Source organism: Podarcis pityusensis (assembly GCF_964106645.2).
Source record: "Podarcis pityusensis genome assembly, chromosome: 7".
Classification (NCBI taxonomy): domain Eukaryota; kingdom Metazoa; phylum Chordata; class Lepidosauria; order Squamata; family Lacertidae; genus Podarcis; species Podarcis pityusensis.
Genome location: NC_138031.1, coordinates 46227023 through 46248255, shown reverse-complemented (window position 1 = coordinate 46248255; position 21233 = coordinate 46227023). Strand labels below are relative to the sequence as shown.

The 21233-nt window shown below is 46.8% G+C and overlaps 1 protein-coding gene across 4 annotated transcripts in view; it reads left to right on the top strand.

The window, feature by feature from the left end:
• The first annotated feature begins 2088 nt into the window (after positions 1-2088).
• GATA6 (GATA binding protein 6) overlaps positions 2089-21233 on the top strand; it is a 34465-nt gene continuing 15320 nt past the window's right edge. For 2 of the 4 annotated variants that reach the window (XM_081013115.1, XM_081013112.1), the window contains exons 1-4: positions 2089-2403; positions 2848-3054; positions 4618-5615; positions 17295-17461. In XM_081013115.1, coding sequence (XP_080869241.1) covers positions 4685-5615; positions 17295-17461 — 1098 coding nt within the window. In that variant the 5' untranslated portion in view covers positions 2089-2403; positions 2848-3054; positions 4618-4684. Of the gene's footprint in view, positions 2404-2847; positions 3055-3819; positions 3985-4014; positions 4168-4617; positions 5616-17294; positions 17462-21233 lie in introns of those variants that run through there. The other 2 variants (XM_081013113.1, XM_081013114.1) reach the window with 2 other exon arrangements.

The following is a 21233-nucleotide window of genomic DNA, read 5'->3' as shown; positions in this document are numbered from 1 at the left end:
CGTTGTAATTTTCAACCTTAACAGTACACAGTCCCATCCTGCAGACACCCCTTAGAAGAAACTAGTACTGTATGTTTCATTGCCTGGCTGGTTTTTGCGCTTTGCAAATCGCTTAGAAGCCTATTCCGACATTAAGAGGTAAATAAAAAAAAAATTTAACAACCACCCCCCACTGGAACTAATACCAAAAATCGTGTTTAACATCACCTTCAGCCTCCCTCAGATCTGCCCCCAAACCAAAATACTTTTATCTCCCCGTCATCTCTCTCTTTCTCTTTCCCCCCTTGCCTTCTTTATAATATTCCGCCTTCTGGATTCCACCTCCGGGCTTGCTTGACTTCTCCCGAGAACATACCGAGGGCAAAGACGGGCCCCGCCAGTTTCTCCCATTGTCTTTCAGCTGAGCGAGGCTGGAGGCAGGAGGAGCCGCCTCAGTCCAGAGGGAGGCAGAGGTGGGGGGAGCCCCGCATAAGGCCTCCTGTTCCATAGGCAAAAGGTGCTTATCTCGGAGCCCTTTGGAGAAAGAGGGGGCGGGGCGCAGCTCAGCGGCGAGGAAAAAAGTTTGGGAGACTAGAGGCTCACAAGTCAGGTCACCTTTGAGCCACTGGAGAAATCAGAGCTCTGCGGAGCCGTCGCTCCTAGCCCTGGCATGGCGGGGACGCGGGTGTCCCCAAATCGCCCAGGCGCTCTTTGGAATGGCTCCCAGCTCCTGGAGTGGATCCTTCATTCCAGTCTCCACAATCACACACAAAGAACCCTGAAGCTCGCACTTTTGGGTGCAAAGGCTCCTTGCCTAGCTTCCGAGAAAGATGGAGAAAGGGTTCATCGTCAGAGAGTTTTCATCTGTTTTTCGCAAGCAACAGTCCAGCGACTCACATAGCCGGGGGGGGGGCGGTTTGCGGGTGGGTCGTCATGTGCTCTTTCCATAAAGCGTAGTTTCGCCTAGGAAGTTGGATCACGGGGGCTTTGGGACAGCACAGAGCTGTGGGGCTGTGAGCGTGTTTTGCAGCCGACCTGTCCCCGGGGCTTGCTTTGCGCAAAACTAGACGAAGGGCGAAAGCTAGCCTTCCCTGAGCAACGCTTTTCGGATCCCAGCGCCTTGTGGATCTCTGCACAGCCGTGCACAGAAATGCGTGCTTTTGGATCATCTTGAAACTCAGTTGTTAACAAGCACAACCTTCTCCATGTATGCATGAAGATGACAAAAACAGATTCGATCCATTTTTCATTCATGTATCTCAGCTCCCGCTTCCCTTCCAGGGAGGCTGTGAAGTCGAATCACCTCTTTTATCTGTTTCTACGTCTAAGTCATTAAGTGTCATTTTCTTCTGTCATCTCCAGCAGGAAACGGCTATATTTTCTTTTTCTTTTTTCCTTCACCCACTCACTCCGTTGCAATTAGAAGTTTAACCGAAATAAACTAAGGCTGTTTTCAAGAAAATGTGTTAAGCGACACATTTGCTCTCTCGCTCTCTCTCACATGCACTGCAGGAGTCAGACGCGAACACCGAGGCACATACATAAGATGACTGTGTGTGTGTGTGTGTGTGTGTGTGTGTGTGTGTGTGTGTAATGAGCACACGCGTAAACAATAAATAGATGTGTATATATGGATCCATACAGTACACAGTGTATTCTGACCAGCACACTCAAAGATTATTAAATAAAAAAAACATTCCTAGCAATCTAAATAGGTAGCGGCGGGGTCTCCCTCTTTACTTGTCTAGAAAAGACAACAATAACACCACACGCACACACAAACCTGTCGCCCGATGAGAAATTGAGGCATCTGCGCCCAGGAGGGGCGCTGGAAAACGCAGCCCGCTTCGCCGAGGCCACGAAATTGTTTTCCGACAGATACAATTCAAAAACCCACTGAGAGAGAGCCGAGCCAGCTCCTGGGCGCAGATGCCTCGGTTTCTGGACCGACTGATGATGACAGATACCTAGTTGATAACCTCCGAGGGAAGAAGTTATTTTAATTTCCAGTCACTTTCCTGTTAAGTACCATATCGGTGTGTATGCAGTTAAGATAAGAGAGCCAAAGGCCCGGGAGAGGGAGCGAGTGGAGGAGAGGAAAGGCAGAGACCGGCGGGCAGGGAAGGCCGAAGGAAGGAACCGAGGTCCAGACGGGAGATCTGGCCCGGTCGGGAGACCCTGGATCTCCGCAAATTTGGTCCTGGGCAAAGAGACCTGGGTTCAGCTGCCTGGGAGGGATCAGAAGCGGAAAAAAGGGGGGAAGGCCGCTTTAACTTCAAAATAAAAGAAAACACATTTTCTCTCCTGATTCCTTCACAGGAATCTTCGCAGAACTAGAGGAGCGAAGAGAAAAACGAAGAAACACAATAAAGGAAGAAATATAAACCTTACCATGACTGAATGTAAAATCAGAGGAGGAAAATGGCTTGTGTATTTATTTGTTTGTTTGTTTATTTGTTTATTCATTCATTTATTTACTTACATATTAAGAAAAGGATGTGATACCCTGAAGCGATAGAATAAGAGGAAGCATGAAGGGGTGGCATTGCGCGTGAATTCCCGAGGCAATTTTGGGAGCCGCACATTTTGCCGGGGGGGTTTTGCCTGCGCTCGGCTTTTCCCGATCCTGTCCCAGCCTCCCCGCGCCTCCTTCCCCAGCACCTCATTGGCTTACAAGGGGAGGGAGGGGAGGGCTGGCTTGGCCTCTCCTCCCCTGCGCCAGCTTGTCTTCCTGGACGCGCGGGGGGGGGGGGGGGCTGGCTGGCGCTGGGACAGGCACCCCCGCCAGGCCACCCCCACCCAATCAGCTAGCCACCCCCACCGTCCTTCTTTCCCTGCCCCCACTCTCTCTCCTCGCTGTTTGCTCAGAGCTCCCTGACTCCAATCAGGACTTGCTGGCTGCACTTTTCCGGCCGCGCGGAGAGAGGCGCCTCCTTTCGCTCGGCTCTTTATACGTTCAGCCGCCGCCGCCGCCGCGCAGCCCTGCTCGCCTCGCCTCTCCGCCTTGGCAGCCTTGCCGCCTGCAGAGACACACCCGACAAGGACCCTCGCAGAGCCAGAGCCGCCGCCACAAAGGTGCGACTGGGGAACTTGGAGAGGGAGGGGGGTCCCTGGACTTCTCCAGGGCCCGGCGAGGCCCCCAGCCCGGGCAGTCAGCATCCTCTTCTCGGGGTCTGCTTAAACTGCCCAGTCGGCCTCTGATCGCTGACATCTCGGCTCCCCCTACCCTGAGAACCCCCCCTTTGCGTCTTTCGCGGGAGAATTTGGGCACCTAGAGCCTCTGCGGCCGGAGCGCGGGCGAGGCTTTGCCTGCTCTGGGCGCACGACTGCGGCGGCACTGGGACGCTCCCCGGATCAATGATCCGGAGCCTGGATCGTGGGGAGGGCTGGAATAAGGCCGAGACGGCAAGCAGGGCTCGGGGCTTCCACTGGCCTTGCGGATGACGCCCCTTCCCAAGATGCGCCGGCGGGTCCCCCTCGGCAGGCCGCGGCGAGCCGGAGAGGAGGCGCAGGAACCGTGGCTTAGACTGGCACCAACCTCCTCTTTCTCCTCCTCCCTTGGCAGTTTTGATCCTCGAGGGTGGGGGGCAACCCACACAGCCAACCCCGACCCTGCCTGCCCTGGGACCCCCAAGAAGGGAGGGTGTCACTGACTACCCCCTGACTTTCCTGCCCTTGCGCCCTTGGGCACCTTTTCTCCGCCGCCCCCGTTCGCTTGCATTGCGAATTGTTTTCATTCTGGAGCCACTCCAGTGACTCATTGGCTGAAACCAAGGAGTGGGGCAGGGCGGCGAGCGGGCTGTTGGTGGGCGGGGGTGGCTGGTCCTTGCTGAGGCGGCCCGCAGCCCCCGCCCCCTCTGGCTTTTGTCACTCGCTTTGCCTGTAAGCAGAAGGCAGCCCGGGCGGAGCGAGCGGACCCGGCGGGCGGGCAGGCTGAGCGCTGCGGCTGCTGTTCTGGGGGCAGGCGCTACGCCGGAGGGACTCCAGATCCTGGAAGACGCTGAGGTGGGACCAAGCGAGGAGTAGCCTGCTGAGATCTTCCCACCCACCCCAGGCCCGCTTGCTTGCTTTGCTTTCCTTTTGACGCGGCGCAGGCGCTGCGCTTTCCTGCTGCGTCCCGGCGGAGCTCGAAGAGCTGCGTTGCGCTGCCGGTGCGGCTGACTCCGCTGGCTCGGCTCCGTTTTGCAGGTGGGAAAGCCGAGGCTGGGGAGGAGGAAGGAGGGCCGGATTGTCCAGGGGGTCCGTGGCAGAGATGGGATTGGGGGAAACCAAGGAGGAGGAAATGGCTCGCTTCTTGTGATTCTTGTCCGCGAAAGATCCGGAGGACTGCGCGGCCGCCGGTGTAGAAGCCGAGAGCCGCGCATTCTCGACAGGCCTCGTTTTATTTGGTGTCAGTGGCTAGCTACGGCGGGCGGCTTAAAAACCCTTTCCTGTAGCTTTGGTTGTGAGGGTCGCGGTTCCTTAGTGGTGAGTGGCTATCACTCTGCACGTGCCCAGAGGCACTCTTCGCCAACAAGGTGCTTCTTAAGTTGCAAGACTGAACTCGGGTGGTTGGGCAGGTGGGTGGCCGGGTGGGGAGAGCCCAGTCTACCTCTGGCTTTAGCTAACGGGCTTTCCCCCTCTTCTCTTCCTCCCTAGCTTCGAAGGAGGAGCTGTCGCCGCCGCTGCGAGGCCGAGGGAGAATTGCTGAGCGTCTCGGGGCTGGATGGCCCTGGCTGAGAGTGGCTGGTGCCTGCTGAAGCGCTGCGGCCCCGACGACTTGCCCTACTCGTTGGCACCGCGGGAGCTGCCCTGCCCTTCGCCGTCGCCCTCCTCGTCCTCGGGCTGCTCCCCTGGCGGCAGCGGTAGCGGCAGCGGCCGGACCTTCAAGCAGGAGCCCGGAGGAGCGCTGCAGACCTCGCAGCCGCTGGGCCTCCCCGACGGCCGGCCCTTTCTGGGCCCCTTCGTCTCCTTGGCCGCGGCGCCGTCCGGCCTTTCCAGCTGGGAGGACGTGCTGCTTTTTGCGGACCTGGATCAGGCCAACAAGCTCATCTGGTCCAGCCGCACGTCGGCCAAGCTGAGCCCGGATCCCTCGCAGCCGCTACCGCAGCAGCAGCCGCCGCCCGTCGAGGATATGTACCACCACCCGCACGCGCATCACCATCCGCATCACCAGGGCCTGCAGCCGGGCCCCTACGACGGCTCGTCCCCGGGCACGGGGGGCGCAGGCGGCGGCTTCGTGCCTTCCTCGGCAGGATCGCCCGTCTACGTGCCTACCACCCGCGTGAGCTCCATGCTGCCTTACCTGCCCAGCACCCCGGGGCCCGGGCAGGCCGGTGGGCCGGCGGCGTGGCCCCCGCAAGCGGGCCCAGAAAGCCCCTCCGCGCCCTACGGCGCCACGGGGGGCGGGTGCGCCCACCCGGCGTCGGGCCGCTTCAGCTACCCGGCCAGCAACTCGCCGGCGAGCAACGGCGCCGCCCGGGAGTCGGCCGCCTACAGCCCCCGCGAGCAGTTCCGGCCCTTGAACGGATCCTATTACGCGCCCTACGTGGGCTCCCAGTTCACCAGCCCGGGCTGGGGAAGCCCCTTCGACAACTCCATGCTGCACTGCCTGCCCAACCGGGCCGGGCCCCTCGCCATGCGGCCTTCCAGCGCAGGTAAGGCGGGAACCAGGGGGTGGCAATCCCAAATTGGGGGAGAGAGGCGGGACAGGGAACACAGACGGGTGGGGAGGGCAGGACACGGGAAAGGCGAAGCGTCCCATCGGGTGGGAATCCGAATTAACAAGCGGCAGAAGTTTTGCATGGAAAAGGTGTTCTGGGTCAGCAAGAATCCTAGGAAAATTAAGCAAACTGAGCGTGGGTAGACTGTTAACTCTAAAAGGTGCTGCTGTGTTTTAAAATGTGATGCTGATGATGAGGATTTATGCTTTTTATTTGAACATGAACAGAGGTTTCTAGTGTTCTTGGCTTGACAAATAAGAGGCACATTTTCTACCCATAAATCGCCACAAGCACCCAGTCCCTAATCACTTATGCACTGTCTTGGGTCCACTGCGCCCCGAAAGTGCAAAAGAGGACCCGTTGGCCGTGGCGGTTGTGCGCAGCCAGCACAAGGCTATTGAGTAGGAAATGGATGATGGAAAAGGGGTTGTACGTGCGCGCGCGTGTCCAGATTCAGTAACTCTGAATAAATAGGTGTAACTTCCCCTTCGCCATCGAAACTATATGGATGACATCTCTTTGAAAGCAGACAGTCCAAGACAAATTCAGGATTTAAATGTTATGGTTGTTATTTGTGTAGCTGATGGGAAACGCTCATCACGAAACCCCGGTGGAGGGAACGTCTTGGGCGAGGAGATATGGAGAGCTGCAATGGCAGGCGGGGAAAGGGTTAAACGCCCCCCTTCCCCGCAGGGGCCTTCAGGCTACCATCACGCGCCCTAGCGCCGACCTAACCTGCAGTTTGGGGCTAAGGAGATGGTAGGAAACTGAGGCTTTGAGCAGCGTGACCTCACCTCGTGAACGCCGCTTTGTCGTGCTGGGTACTGGGTTGAGAAGGGAAAGAGATTTCCTTTCTCGGGGCTGAAATCTAAGGGTGGCGCTGGGAAAGATGGCCTCCCTTTTCTCGCCCGCAGCTGGAAAGAAACCTGTGAACAGAGGCGCCCCAGAGAGTTCGCCTGAGATGGGGTGGCATTAAAATGCTATAGGGCTTTTCCGGGGAGGGAAGCAGGCAGCCTCATTAAACTTACCTTCAGAATCCTTTGGCTTTCGGACGAAGATCTTTAAAGGCCATAAAACATATTAAAATGTGTGAATGTGTGGGTGTTAAAATAATTGTCCGCTAAAACTTATTAGAATCGGGTATTTAAGTTTGCTTAGTCCTAACATGCCTGTTCAGGGTTGAATGTTCAGCACAAATTCAGTGAATATACAGGATAAATAGCAATTGGATAACTTTTAAGTGAAATGTTGTTTATCCCAAATTGGTGGGGCAAATGTAGAATTTCAGCTACTTTTTAAATTACAGCTAGTAGTGACCACAATTCGCTAGTGAGAATTGCAAAGGGTCCTCTTCCCTGGTTTCATTTCTATATGTGAAAATCAGACCCACCTAAGGAGTAGAAAAACACTCTTTTACTCTGTGGTGGTTATTAGTCACAAAATTTAACTCCTCTCCTACTGATCTCCCTAAATAAAATAATGACATAAATAAATATCTGGTTGTCATATTTATTTTATTTTAAAAGAATAAAGCAATTAGAATTCCAGCAAATAGAGATTCCCATTTGGAAGCAGTCAGTAATATCGTTCCACGTAGGTTCCTTTAAAAGTGATTTGCCTTAATCCTTTGATCAAATAGTTGGGGAAGGACCCTGAGGAGAAATGTCTGGGTGTGAGATATATTTTTAAACCAAACTTTTGGACAGGATATTTTGGATTTCTTTCTAGTATTCTACTTTTAAAAAAGGTCTTTCAATTTCATACAAAACATCTGTATTTAGTCCACAACATTTACCACCACCTACCTATCTGCTTCACCTGTGTGAAAGCCTCACTGTTTGCATTTCCTAGTGAGAGAATTAGCACAATGCCTCCCACCCTGACTTGGTTAGCCCAGGGTAAATGGGTAAAATGTGTTTAGTATATTGGCTAATAATATAATTCCTTTTGGGTTTAGCCACACACAAAAAGAGGACACTGCATAAGAATGTAGCAAGTCCCTGGGTTGAACGGAACTTTAATGGGATGGTTGAAATTGAAAGGAAAGAGAAGGTACCACTTCATTATACCTTTTTCAGATAACATCTTTTTTTGAAAAAAGTAGATTTAGGAGCCGCAAAGCCATCCCATATATCCATTTAGTTGGAAGTTAGGTGTTTCATTTTAATATAGTTTGGGGATCTTGTGTTGTGGGAAATGATTGATAATTTAATTAAACTAATATTAAGCAATGAGTTGGAAGATATTTTGGGCCTTAACTGGCCATTTCTATAATCGTAATTTCATTTAATGGCAAATCTATTTTGGACAGTTGAGATCTCTAAGGAGCTGGACCCTTTTTTTGCTTCTCATAGTGACGTCCTTTACTTTCTTTCTTAAAGAGATAGCATTTATTCCCCCACCTTTAAACTGTAGTTAGCAAGACCTACTGTAAAAAGAAAAGGGGGAAAAAGATGGCTGCCTGTATCTCAAATGCCACATACATGCTGACATACGTGCCAAAAGACAAGTCACAAACAGCTGGGACCCTTGCGGAGCTGCCAAACACTTGGCAACTGCCTTCCACCATCTCACACCAGGTCCTCAAAATGGGTTTTGTCAAATGGACCTTTATTGGGTGAGGGTGGAGGAGAGAGATGGCTGTCACTTAGCGCCAGGCATTAAGCAAGGCAAGGATAAATGTGCAGGGCTGGGCGACTGGTTTTTCTTTAAAGGGTCCAATATTTTAACTTCTACAAAGTACTGGCTGTTGGATCAGGCCGGAGACCCATCTGGTCCAGCAATCCTGGTCTTCCAGAAGCCAACCAAATGGTTCTGGGAAGCCCAGTAGAAGGACCTGAGCTCGCTTGCAACAGCTGCGATTCCCAACAGCTGATATAATATACCTAGAGTCATACCTAGATTGCCAAGTAATGGCTTTCTTTTAAATCTCGTAATAACCCCGGCCGGAATATAAATAAAGGGGCGGGACACCTTTAAAAAAATTAAATTAAATAAAAAACCGAATCGCTCGGGTTCTTTTCACATGCAATCCTAGAACGCCGCCCCCGCCCCTGCCCCCTGTTGAGAACAATGGAGCAAGCCCAAAGCGCCCTGATAAGATAGAAACCTTTGAAAACCGGCTTTATTATAGTTTTTCTCAACGCTTAGCATCGATGTTCTCCTGGCGAGGTGTGAAAAAATAGCTTAAAGGGAGAGACGGAGATATCTGTCCGCCACCAATTTCTCCACCCTCCTCTTGCTCTTGAGGGAGAGAAAATGTGCTCATTGTATTAAACCACAATAGGCTGCGCAATTGCTGCCGTTGTTTTTTTCCTCCTGCAGACAAAAACCCGGGATCGTCTCCCCGGGCCTTTCTTTGCAAAACCCAACTCGAGGAAGTTAACCTAATCAAGGGCCCGCTTGGCTGCAAGATTGTGCCTTCAAACGGCTGGGAATGATTGAATCAGTTTCAAGGTTGGGCGCCCCAAAGCCCGTTGCTCTATTATCCCTTCGATTTGACTAGGAACCGGTTTTATTTGACTTGGCAAAAAGGGGGGGGGGGAGTGGGAGGGGAAGAAGAGAGGACTGTGTGTCTTAAATTAGTTCATCTGCATCTAGGGGACGTGTCTCTGCAAAATACAAAAACTCAGGCTGCTAGCTGGTTAAAGTTCAGTGAGTGCTTTTTAGCCCATTGATTGATTGGGTAACCTTTTAAAACAAACATTAGTTTCTCAATACCGCATTGTTGTAAAAAAAAAAAAAAAAAGGCACCCAGGATGATGTTCCAAAATCAATTAGGAGAACTCTGAATGAAATTAAGCATCATATTTTTTTTTTTTTTTTGGCTATATAATGCAGAAGAATCAAATATTGCATTTTTGAAAAATAATTTATCTAAATTCGCTGAATTCAATACTATGATAAAATCAGAATGGAAAGCTCTGGTGTTGAAAAATAAGTGTTTAAAGATTAATATATTAACCATTGGGGCTGAATCATTTCAGAAGAAACCCCCACAACTCATCCCAAATTTGTGTCACTAAATTGAAAGCAGGGTATACTCATTTTTTATATAAAAAAAACTTTAAATATTTGTTTCACTCCTTTTTTTGAATGAAACAAATATTTAAAGGCAGTTGATTTTTTTAAAAACCAAGTATACCATACTTATAGTTTATTTTAGTGACACAAAGCTTTTTACTACTCTAAATTAAAACTAGTCCATTGCCTCACAGTAAAAATGCTTCCCACCTGTCTATACCCAACTCAGTCTTAACTGTGTGGGACTTTACTGTATCCATGATGTGATATCTAGAAAGATGTTGCTTTTTCAAAAAATCAGAGTTCTCTTTAGAGTCCCTAAAAGCCTTTGTTCCAGTTTTAAATAGACTTAATGTATTTAGAAATGAATTCAGCAGGGGGGACCTTACTGTGGAGTTACTGTGTAACTGTTCTCAGAACATTTGAGGAAGTAGGCTGTTGCCTTAGAAAACTCACTGCAAGCAGTTACATTCTGATCCTTCCTACAATGATTCCAATACCAAGGCCAAGTATTGGGCTCTCCATATGCTACCTTTGTAACTGGTGCAGAACAATAGTTGTAGGCAAGATATTATCAGTAAGCGTCCCTGGATCTAATCTTAACTGAGCCATGGAGTCACTGGGTGGTCTTGCACTAATTATGTCTCTCACTTAACCTCTTCTACTCCTTGGTCAGTAATATTGACACAGTCGTAACCTACCTAACTCAGGTCTAAGTGAAGATCCTTGGGGAAATGTGTAAATGTTGCTTAGCCAGTATTGATGGTAAAAAATAAAGATTGTCCCAAGTTCTGTTGGACAAGTTACATTTTGATGCTTATGGCGGGGGGGGGGGGAGAGAGATTTGATAGCCACCCTCTGATGCAGATTGAGGGAGTCCTCATTGTTTGTGTGTAAAACACTGTAGGAGGGGAGCCTTTGGATCACAGCCAATACATGCATCCTATGTACATTGACTAAAGCTAAGGCCCATTAATCTAAATGGTACTTATAATGCAATCCTATACTTGTATGCTCAGCCCCACAGAGTTCAGCAGGACAATATAAAGTAATTGGGGACGTGGAGGGATGCAAGGGACACATTTGCTTCTGGGGCCCCGATGCCATTGGTGGTTGGGGCCAGAGGCAAAAGCAGGTAGAGCAATGGCTGTAGTTGTGACCTTTGTTACTTTCTACACATTTGGTGCCCCTGGAGTATACGGTTGCAACCGCATTTATGTAGAAACATGCATAAGATTGCAGCGCACGGCTACAATCCTGCACACACTTACCTTCAAGTGGTTTCAAGGAGAACTGCTGTATAGGATCGTTCATTCGTTGACATACTTCTATATAGAATACTCAGAGCTCCATTGGAGGGACACTAAATCACAACAATTTCTACCACTGTCACTATCCTTGCAGAGTCTGGGAATAAGATGTACTTTGCTTTTCCTGCACACAGTTTATTTTGGAAACTGTCACTAATAAACAAGTACACTGGGAAATTCTTTGTGTAAAGTAAAACTGAATAAAACAGAACGTAAGTCTGAACCTCGTCCACTCACTTCTCAAGGAGAGTGAGTCGGGGGACTGTATTGCCATCCAGCCTAGGCATACAGCTGATGCAGACCAAATTTATATTGCAATGCACATGTCAGTGCTTTTAACCTGCATCTGCATAAGCTCTGTGCAAAGAAATTTGCTTTCACACACCTTGCTGGATCAATATGTTTATGTAGATTTCCTATATGTTTTACAGTAAATTTCCTGTAATTTTTTTTTTTAAATTGCTTCCTAAATTTCTCATGAAAGTTCTTAATAGGGTAGAAAGTTCTATAGGAGCTGAAAGGCTCCTGTCTCCTCCTCTCCCAGTTTTAGAACAGCTTCTAGTCAATGTAGCAAACACTTGAGTGACTAAGGTAGACTAAATGGGCCAACTCAGTGCCAGGCAGTTTCCTCTGTTACTAAATTGTGCAGGACAAGAGCCAGAATTTTGTTGGTGGGTGTTGGGGGATTGTGTTGTTGTGTTAAACTTTTGTGTATACACACATTTCTTGTGCAAGTCGGCATTCTGTAAATTGTTCTTGCAAGAAAATTAATTTTAGATCAATATTTTTAAAACTTCAGCTATGTCTACAAAGACACTGTTCTGAAAAATGGATTGAAATAGTTTAATATAGTTTATTGACTGTTAGTGCTAAATAAGCACAGCTCTCTTTGGAATCTAGGTTATGTCCATAAGCATACCTGCTTGCATGCTAAACACCATGTTAGCCTGCTTAGATGGGACATACCAGCCTTGATTTTTAAGCCATCTATCAAGCAAGTGAACACAATAAACAGTACTGCACCTTGCAATGACAGCTACAAACATAATGCATATTACTATAGATTCCAGCTTGGGGGGCATTGAAAGAATGAGAATCTCACAACTAATTAGCTCAAATAATTAATATTAAATTAAGTGCAACCACGAGAGATGCATAAATTGTTACCCGAAATCTGTCCACAGAGTAGATTTTTGATCTGGATTTTAATCATTATGCTAAATCATTGCTGGTTTATGAAATCCAGAATTCTAACGCACATTTTAAGAAAACAAATGAGCACAAAATTAATCTGGTTTTTTAATGGGAATAAAGTAAAGAGTGCATTAATTTAAATTTTATTAATGGCTAAATTATTTTTGTGCTGCTAAGCAAGATACATGGAAGCAGACTCCACTAAAACCCATGAGGCTTGTTTCCAAATAAACTTTTTAGTATACATTTATTTTTGACAGCAGTTTCTCACTATTTAAAACCTCAATTTTAATGGATAAACGTAACCTAGGGTGTTGAATATTATGGGTGGAACTTGGAACCATACTTAACTGCAGCAGACTACTGAAATGTCCTAAAATCTCCCATGTCTGTGTAAAGTGAGTGGTCTACCCGACAAATTTGTTGTGAGGACAACCAGATAAAGATCTGAAGCATTTATCATTTTTTAAAATAATTTAAAAATAATTTGTTATTTATAAAACCTTTTTTATTATAAAAGAGGAGAGGGACGTCTTATTGTCTCGTGTAAACTCGTTTTCTTCAGGATAAGACACAGCGTGTGTGTGTTGTTTTTTGCATGGGGAGTGATCTCACTGTTTGACTCCAGTGTCCTTGAAGCCGTGGCACGTGAGTCTTGTAGCGCAGAGGGGAATAGATTTTTTCAGGAGCTATTCAAAAACTACAGGCTGACGTTGCACCAGGAATGAGTCCTGGCCTGCTGCGATTTTGCCTGTTCCATTTCTGCTCCTTTCCAAAAGACAAGATCTTTGGGGAAAGGGGGGAGGGGGCTGGTATCTCTCGCCCCACCAGGATTTCGACTCCCCCATTCTTGTCGTTAAACACGAATCGCAAAGACTCCTTTGACATTTACGAGGTCCCTTTCACTTTCTTGCGTGCCCAAGAGCAGAAACCTAGGGCTGCAAAGCAGGTAAAGGACAGGAGAGGCCGTTGAAACTGTTTCAAGCTGTTTGCGCAGGGAGCTCAATGGGAGGAAAGTTACTTCCAGGCTTGCAGTCGTGCCCATTTTCCAGCGGCTTCTCCTAAGGCAATGATCCCGTGACTTTCAACAGTAATCAATTATTTCCCAGTAGGAAAAAGCAGGAACAGCATTTCTCTAGTTCCTCTCGGTAGCAGGGAGATTTTATATGTGGGGGCCGGGTTCTGCTTTCTGGAAACCCCTTTGAGAATTAACCATGGATTCCCAGAAAGACTGAAAAACTGGGATATTGTTTCTTGAGGGTGGGAGGGAGAGGGATCATATATTCTCTAGATACGGACTTATCTTGCGGTGACTGAACTTTTGTGATAAAATCAGGCTGTGATCAGCAGCAGACATACTTGGCGGGTGCCTAGGGACACTCAGAGGACGGCTTTCCCCCAAACGTGCCATCAATTTACTTGAAATTACCCCTCCTCCCCCCCCCCAAAAAAAATCTGGTGGCATCCTAAAAGGGACAGTGTATTCCTATGCATATCTATTCACAAGGGAGTCCCATTTAATTCAATGGGGCTAACTCCCAGGAAAACGGATATTTGATTGTAATCTAAGAGGTGTTTTGGTTTTTTTAATGGCATGGACTTCTGTGATTATGAACTCCGGCTGGCAGATTGGTTTTAGCATTTTATTTTATTTTATTTTTGCGGTAACAAAGAAACGCGGCTAGCCCTCTGGAGTTGATCGTTCCAACTCCCTTCGCAATTCGCATCCACTTCGACCCCATCAATACCTCTCAACTCGCAGCTTAAGTCCAGTTCTGTCCTAGCTCTGTCCTCTGGTCAGAAAAATAGTCGGAAGCGGGCCGACCTTTGCACAGAGGCAAAACCTCCGATCTTTTTCAGTAGCTTCTCAGTATGTCGCCTGCCTGCGCTTTTCCGCAGACCCCTTTTATTTCAGTTCCGCAGGTTTTAGGGGGGTTTTTTTGGGGGGGGGAGGAGAACGTCCCCTGGGATTTGCCAGAAACCTTCAAGGTCCTCTCGAAGTCGAGGCACGTCCCGTTCTCCAACGAAGTACATGGATTTTTTTGGGGGGGGGACGACGACTTTAGGCTTTCTTAGCGACTTAATCGTCGCCCCGCCCATTGATTTAAATGGAGTTTCCTTCCCCTTTCCAAAAAAACTGCTTGTGGGGCTGAAGCCCCTTGCAACTCGGCCCCAAAGGCAAATAGTAGGGATTTCAAGGGAGCCTGGAGCAGCCTGATCCCAAGCATAATTAAATCACCGATTTCAGTAGCATTTTATTAGAATCAATAACCCGCATTTTTATATAAAAAATGCATGTTATGTTTTATTGCACTTGCACATTTATGTTGGACACCGCCTTGATATTTCACGAGGCGGTCTATAAAGGTTTCTCTTAATCCATCAATAAAGGCACGCTCTCCTTGAGGGGGAAGCTGCACTCGCGTGAAAATTACTCCAACTATGTACCCAATTTTGACAATAAATTCCAGCGCATTCAAGAGGGCGAACTCCCCATTAAGTGCATGTATTCTGAGGCTCACTTACGCGGCATTAAGAACCGCTGGACTCGGAGGGACTGACTTTGTGCAAGTAAGCTTGCCCAAGATCGGGCTGCATGCGGATCCCTGGAAATGAAAAACACAAACCCTTGTATCTATAGATCTACAGAGAAATGCGCTGGGGAAATTGCGGCTTTTAAAATCGCGACAGGGAATTCCCAGCCCTCGACTTAGGGTCGGGAACACGTTGTCCTCCCTTATAAGCCACGCCATTTTTTGGCTTGGATTTCAAGGAAATCCGGAGCGATCGCAGAAATTGAGTTATTAACGTTCCAGGCCGCGATCCCAGCAAGGGACCCTCCGTCTAGATAAGCGGTAAAAACCAAGGAGCGCTCGCGAATTGCGAAGTGACTCCGATTTAAATCTCTTCAGAGAGGAGAAGGGACAGGGACAAATTAAAATAAAAGGTGCTTAAGGCGGCAATCCTAAATGCACTTATTCTAGAGTTAGCCCCATGGAGCAAGTGCAGATTTACTTCTGAGTCAAGGCACCACTCGTAAGCATTGCACCGCAAATGCACCGTGTTCCTGGGCGAGTCCTGTTGTTTTCCCATTTGGGTCTCCATCCTTACTCAGAAGGAAGCCTATCTGAAATTGCCAAGGCTTACTTAGCATTTTGCGCAGCGTTTGCTGTGAGAACAGCGCAAAAGCCAGAAAGCATCGCAAAAACCAAAGGCAAAAACTAATTTTGCTGGATTTTTAAAAGCTTGCTTTGGGTGATCTCTTTCCTGAGCCCGCTGCCGCGAGCCGATCCCCGCAGAGGGAAGGGAGACAGGCGAGCCATTCAAAGCAGTCACGTCGGAAGACGAGATAGTAGCTGGGGAAGAACCGCAAAGGACTGGGGGGGGGGGGGAGGAGAGGCCACGACCGCCTTCCTGCCTGCGGTTCTCCTCGCCTCCAAGGCTGCTGGCTCGAGTTTTCCAGGGAACACCCAGATTCAGCAAATGCGGAATTTGCCTCCCATTTCTTGACCAGAGCGCCTGACTTGGGTGGGAGAGAAGGAGGAAGGGGATTGCAGCATTGCGAAAGAGATATCTGACCCTCCCTCCGGCTGCTGTGTCAGCTCATCACTGCAATCCTCTCTAAATTGGAATTTATTTATTTTTTAAGCCCCAATTGAAAGGATCATGTTTTTACAATTTGCTGCGAAGTAAAGGCAGGCTTATTGTTTCTGAATGCGAGCCGGAGAAGTAGGGCGGCAGGATCCATTTATTACTTTCATTATTGAACAGTACCAAGGACAGGCAAGATCAAGATGGGAGAATACTCTGCAAATTTAGTGTCCAAGTAGATGGGAATGGGAAGAAATGGGAGCCGGTTACATCTCGGCTGGCAGGACTGCTCTCTTGCAGGCAGACCTCTTATGTCCCCAACCTAAAACAGCCTCTCAGTAGTTCCAGGCGCTGGAACCAGATCCAACTACAAGGCCAGATAGAGGTCCACTCTCTCCCCGTGCCTACTCTGGCAACACAACATCAGGGGTTCATTGATCTGCTCATCTTGCAAAGTGATATACACCACCATCTCCCCCCCCCCCACACTTCCATCTAAGGCAAACAGGCCAGTCTCTGTGTGAAGGAATAGGGAGATACAAATTTGACACCAGCAATGGAAGAAAAATGGTGTGTGTGTGTGTGTGTGTAAATATACCTGTAACTGAGAATTATAGTACTATACATGGATATGAAAAAGATTCACATCCATTTAAGTTTGTGCCACTATAAAATTGCTAGTTTTTAAGATGCCATAAGAAGTCTGCTTTTGCTGTCACAAATGACTCTGGGAACTACTTTGGAAAGTGTGCTGCCTTGGGATTTTAGTGTCATACTTAGATTGGGGGGGGGAGATCTGGGTTCAAATCCCCTCCCATGGAGCTTTATTTGGTTGATCTTGAACCATTCACTACCTCTTACCCTAACCTCCTTCACAGGCTTGTTGTGGTTGTAAAATGAGCAGGGGGAATAGCTATCTACACGTTGCACCTTGGAGAAAAGCTGTTATAAATATTATTAAAGACATTTAATTTGCTGAACTTCATTCGGAGGGGGAGGGGAAGCTCCACTGGTTTTAGGCCTCTGAGCAGAATCTGATCCTAACCACTTTACTCAGAAGTTGATTTTATTCTCTTAGCTCAGCGAGCTTGCAGCCAGACAGCATATGTGTGTCTTTTAAGTAAGTCCTGCTATCTTCATTGGTGCTAACTCCCAGGTAAACTTGGATAGGACGACTGCAGCTTCTAAATGTATCTAATGTGCACTTTGAATCCTTCTGTGAAAATATGGATTGATTGGGGGGCTGCAGGGCCCCACTTGGAAATTTAGTGTGGCTTTTTTCACTTTGCTGTTTTGACTGTGATGCTAATCCATGGGGTGTGCTCCTCGGCCACTGGATGTGATGGGACTAGCCACTCTATGTCTTTGGGGAGGGAGAGCAATCCAGCTGATTTCTTTTTCGAGGGTGGAGAGGGGCAAGATAACTCCAAAGCAGTCAGCTGAGACTCTGCATGACTTCCAAGCTAACCCAGCCTCTTTGCCCCTCTCCCTACAGAGCTTCTGGAGGATCTCTCTGAGAGCCGGGAATGTGTCAACTGTGGCTCCTACCAGACCCCCCTGTGGAGAAGGGATGGAACTGGTAACTATCTCTGCAATGCTTGTGGGCTGTACACCAAAATGAATGGACTTAGCAGGCCTCTCATCAAGCCTCATAAGAGAGTGGTGAGTATCAGTGAGGTGGGTGAAAGACTGAAGGGTCTTTTTCCTGTCTCCACCCAGATCCATGAATTCATTTACCCTCTCCCCCTCCTGCTTAAACATTGCGTTTCAATATTTTTCTATTGCAAAACAAGCTGCTTGAAATCAATAGCCCTGTGCAGACCCACGGTATCAGAACCACAACTTCTTGCTTCATTTTAAGAGCTACTTGCTGTGTGGAAGGTTTGCACTGACAAACAGATGGCAATTAAAATCTGAAAAATCTAAAAGCAGTTACACAGTTAAAAACGTCCTGAAAGAAGTTGTACTTTAAACTTTTGCACTGCAAACAAATGTCTTACAAAAATCAAAGGCTCGGGTTTTGGATTTTTGTCCAGTTCTGCCATTCATTGAAACACGACCTAAATTAGGCTGTTTTATAGAAGTAGCCAACTTGAACTTGGATTTAGCAATGAAATGAAATGATTGAAACACGACACTCACAGGGGGTTCAATCACACATACATTCTTTTAAATTTTAACTCAGTGAGTTTTATTTCTGGGGAAGATGTATGCAGTAAGGTGTACTACAAATCTTAAATGCATGGGGCAAGTTCCAAAAGCTTATGTGGACTTTAGACATGTTTTTCTCAACAGTACCCTGCAACTGAGGCCAGTTATTTAGCAAAAAAATGAAGGAATCCTCACTAACCATATAGTGAGATTAAGACTGGGATGTAATTAAATATTGCTAGTGCTAGGAAATTAATGGAGCTGCTTGAATCCAATCTTCATTTCTCAGGATTTTATTATTATCCTAATTGAGGATGGGGAATAGCCTAATTGTAGTTTTGGTATATAGACAGTTGTTATCTGTTATCTGGTAAAAGGAATCCACCTGGTTACCTTAAGCATTTTTTTGCCTGATCATAAGGACTGTGAGCATGTCCTGTGTTTCAGAAACAAAATTGTGATCCTCACCACTGTCTAATAAGCCTTGAGATTTTTAGGGCTGGATTTTCAGGAATTCAAAGTATGTCAGTGCGCACTAGGAGTAGAAACCACTAATTCTCCAGAATTAAGCAATTCATAAAATATGTTCCCCAAACATTCCTGACAAGTTTCTACTTTGTCATCATTTAAGTTTGACCCAGGAAACAAATATATCCCAAATGCTGCCATTCTTTATTGAGATATTATAGCACAATAAAAGCAATTCAGGAGTAAGATAGTCTGCAGAAGTGATTTTTCACTCCATGAGAATGGCTGGTAAATAATAATCATTGTAAGGTTAATGAGCTGAGGTGTTGGGAAATGAGGGAGTCTAGGATTCTCTGTTGCTTTCAATCAATCAATCAATCAATCAATCAATCACTTTCCTCCGTGGAAGTATGTGTGTGTGGGTGAATTAATGGGAAAACTCCTTTAACTGCCTTCTACCTGAGAGTTCATCCTGCTACTCCATCCCACAAAATTTCTCTCACCCATGAGAGTGAGACTTGGCCCAGAATTGACCTCTGGGCAGAGGGACTAGTACACTAAAGCCTCACTCACTCTTTGATGTGACCATTTTGGGGAAGGCTTTGGGCTAAGAGGCCACTTTCCCCCTTTCCCCCTCACCTCTCCTAGTTCAGGGCTAGTTTCTGCTGCTGGGGGGTGTTTCTTGGTGTCAGAGGGAAGTATGCATGTGTCACTTCTGGCCAGAGCCAAGTCTGGAGGCTGGAGGGGGGTCATTTCCAAGCACAAACCCTGCCAGAATTTTTCTTGAAAGGCTGAAGGTTCTGACTCTGCCGTCTTTTCTCTTTGGGGCTCTCAATGTCTAATTTATACACACACTCCCTTACCACCCCTTAATCTCTCTTTCTCTCTCTCTCTCTCCCTGGTTAATAAAAGCCAATAAACTGAGTGAATCAAATGACTGAAGTGATTGTTTGTTTGTTTGTTTGTTTGTTTGATTGATTGATTGATTTAATTAGCAGAAGTTTTATACTGCTTGATTGTAATAAAACACCCGAGTAGGTTACAAAACAAAATGTCAGTAAAATTCTGTTCACGGCACATATTTAAGCACATTCAAAAGATAGTTAAAATCAACAATAAGCCCCAAAGACATATGTTTTAATTTCATTTTCTACATTTCCTGGTAGACTTGCCTAAACAAAAATGTTTTAAGCAGGCACTGTACAGAAATTAAGGAGGGCCCCTGTCTGATGTCAATAAGAAGGGAGTTCCAAAGTGTTTAAGGGCCAGACATGGCTCATTTGGAGCCAGCCTTTCGTGAGGGAGGGAAGTGTGTGTACACAGCACGGCCTGTCCTGTCCTCCCCAAGCAAGGCAGCTGCCCTCATGTACACTATCCTTGCTTCATGTTGAAGTAAGATTCTCCTGTCAGTCCCGTCGGCCTTTGTGTATGGAGCTGAGGGAGCTCCATCTTGTTGTCTCAAACAGCAAAATGCACGCCCTGGCTCTGCTTATAGCCAAGCTGATATTTAAAGAGGGTGTGAAAAATCCCATGTCAGACTTTTTCCCTAGACGCCTCCAACAGAGTAAGATGAGATGGGGGGGGGGGGAGGACTAGCAATGGTGTAGTCCAAAAATTCAGGGGGCTGTGTTACACTACAAACATATAAATGTACTCATGCTTCCCAGAGAGTAGTAGGGCATAGCACAATAACCAGCTAATTAGAATCTGAGAACAGTGAACTCGTAAGAGCATATTGTAGCAGTTAGGATGTTGGCATTTGGCTGGGAGTGAGGTGATTTGGGTTCACACAAACCCTTTAGTCTGACACCTAATGACCTGGAAGTAAAACCCAGTAAGCGTCAACAGAAGATCTTCACACAGTTGAAATACAGCCTTTGACTTTTAAATAGAAATGCACACTTGTAAACTCACTAGGATGAACTAGGGACCTTATCAAAGGAAAAAATTCCAGCCTCTGAGGATTTCCCTCTTTCTCAGATGGCTTTTAAGGGTGATTCAGTTACCCTGGATTGTAGACGGTGCCATTGTTTCACCAGCTTCCACTCCACTCCACCTCAACTCATCCTACCACTAGGTAACCAGAGAGAGATCTTTGGGGTACAGTATTGGTATTCTCTTACCTGTCAGATGCTTTCCCCGTGGAAGTTTACCTGGCATCTACAATCAGGTAAAGAACATTTTTTTAAAAATCCCCATAATTTGAAACCTCATTTAGCCAATGACTGTTTTACACTACACTATTATTATTTCAAGCTAGTTTTTGTATTTTCATGTTATTTTACATGAATGTCATGTAAATAGCCCAGAAAAATACATTTGGAAGGCAAGATAAAAAAGAAATATAGCTAACTAATAACTAACAGAAAGACTTTTCAAATTTTCCTCCCTTGCAACTGGAATATATTCATTCTCCTCCCATATGAAATAATGTGCTATTAGAGATTTTTGCTTTTTTACTATTGCATTTTGCTTAATCAATACTCTTCTTACTTAGGCTATGTCATCTCAGCCAACCATTACAGATTTTGAACTGCAATTCGTTTATGTTGTAATCCTGATTACCATAAATTTAATCAATGCTAATCTTATTTAGGCTGCGTTAAGATGACACAATCTTTTCAAAGGCAAACAAACAAAACCCAGCCAAGGTAGACAATAAGCTTTTAGAAGTCACACTTTCCTCACCTGATTACCATCTATTCAATGGTGCCCTCATGGACAAAGGGATTTTCAAAGTTAGTAACAGGAGGAGTTTTGTAACTGGTTATCTACCTAATTTCATCAAGTAGCGCATAATCTAATTAGGAGGAAG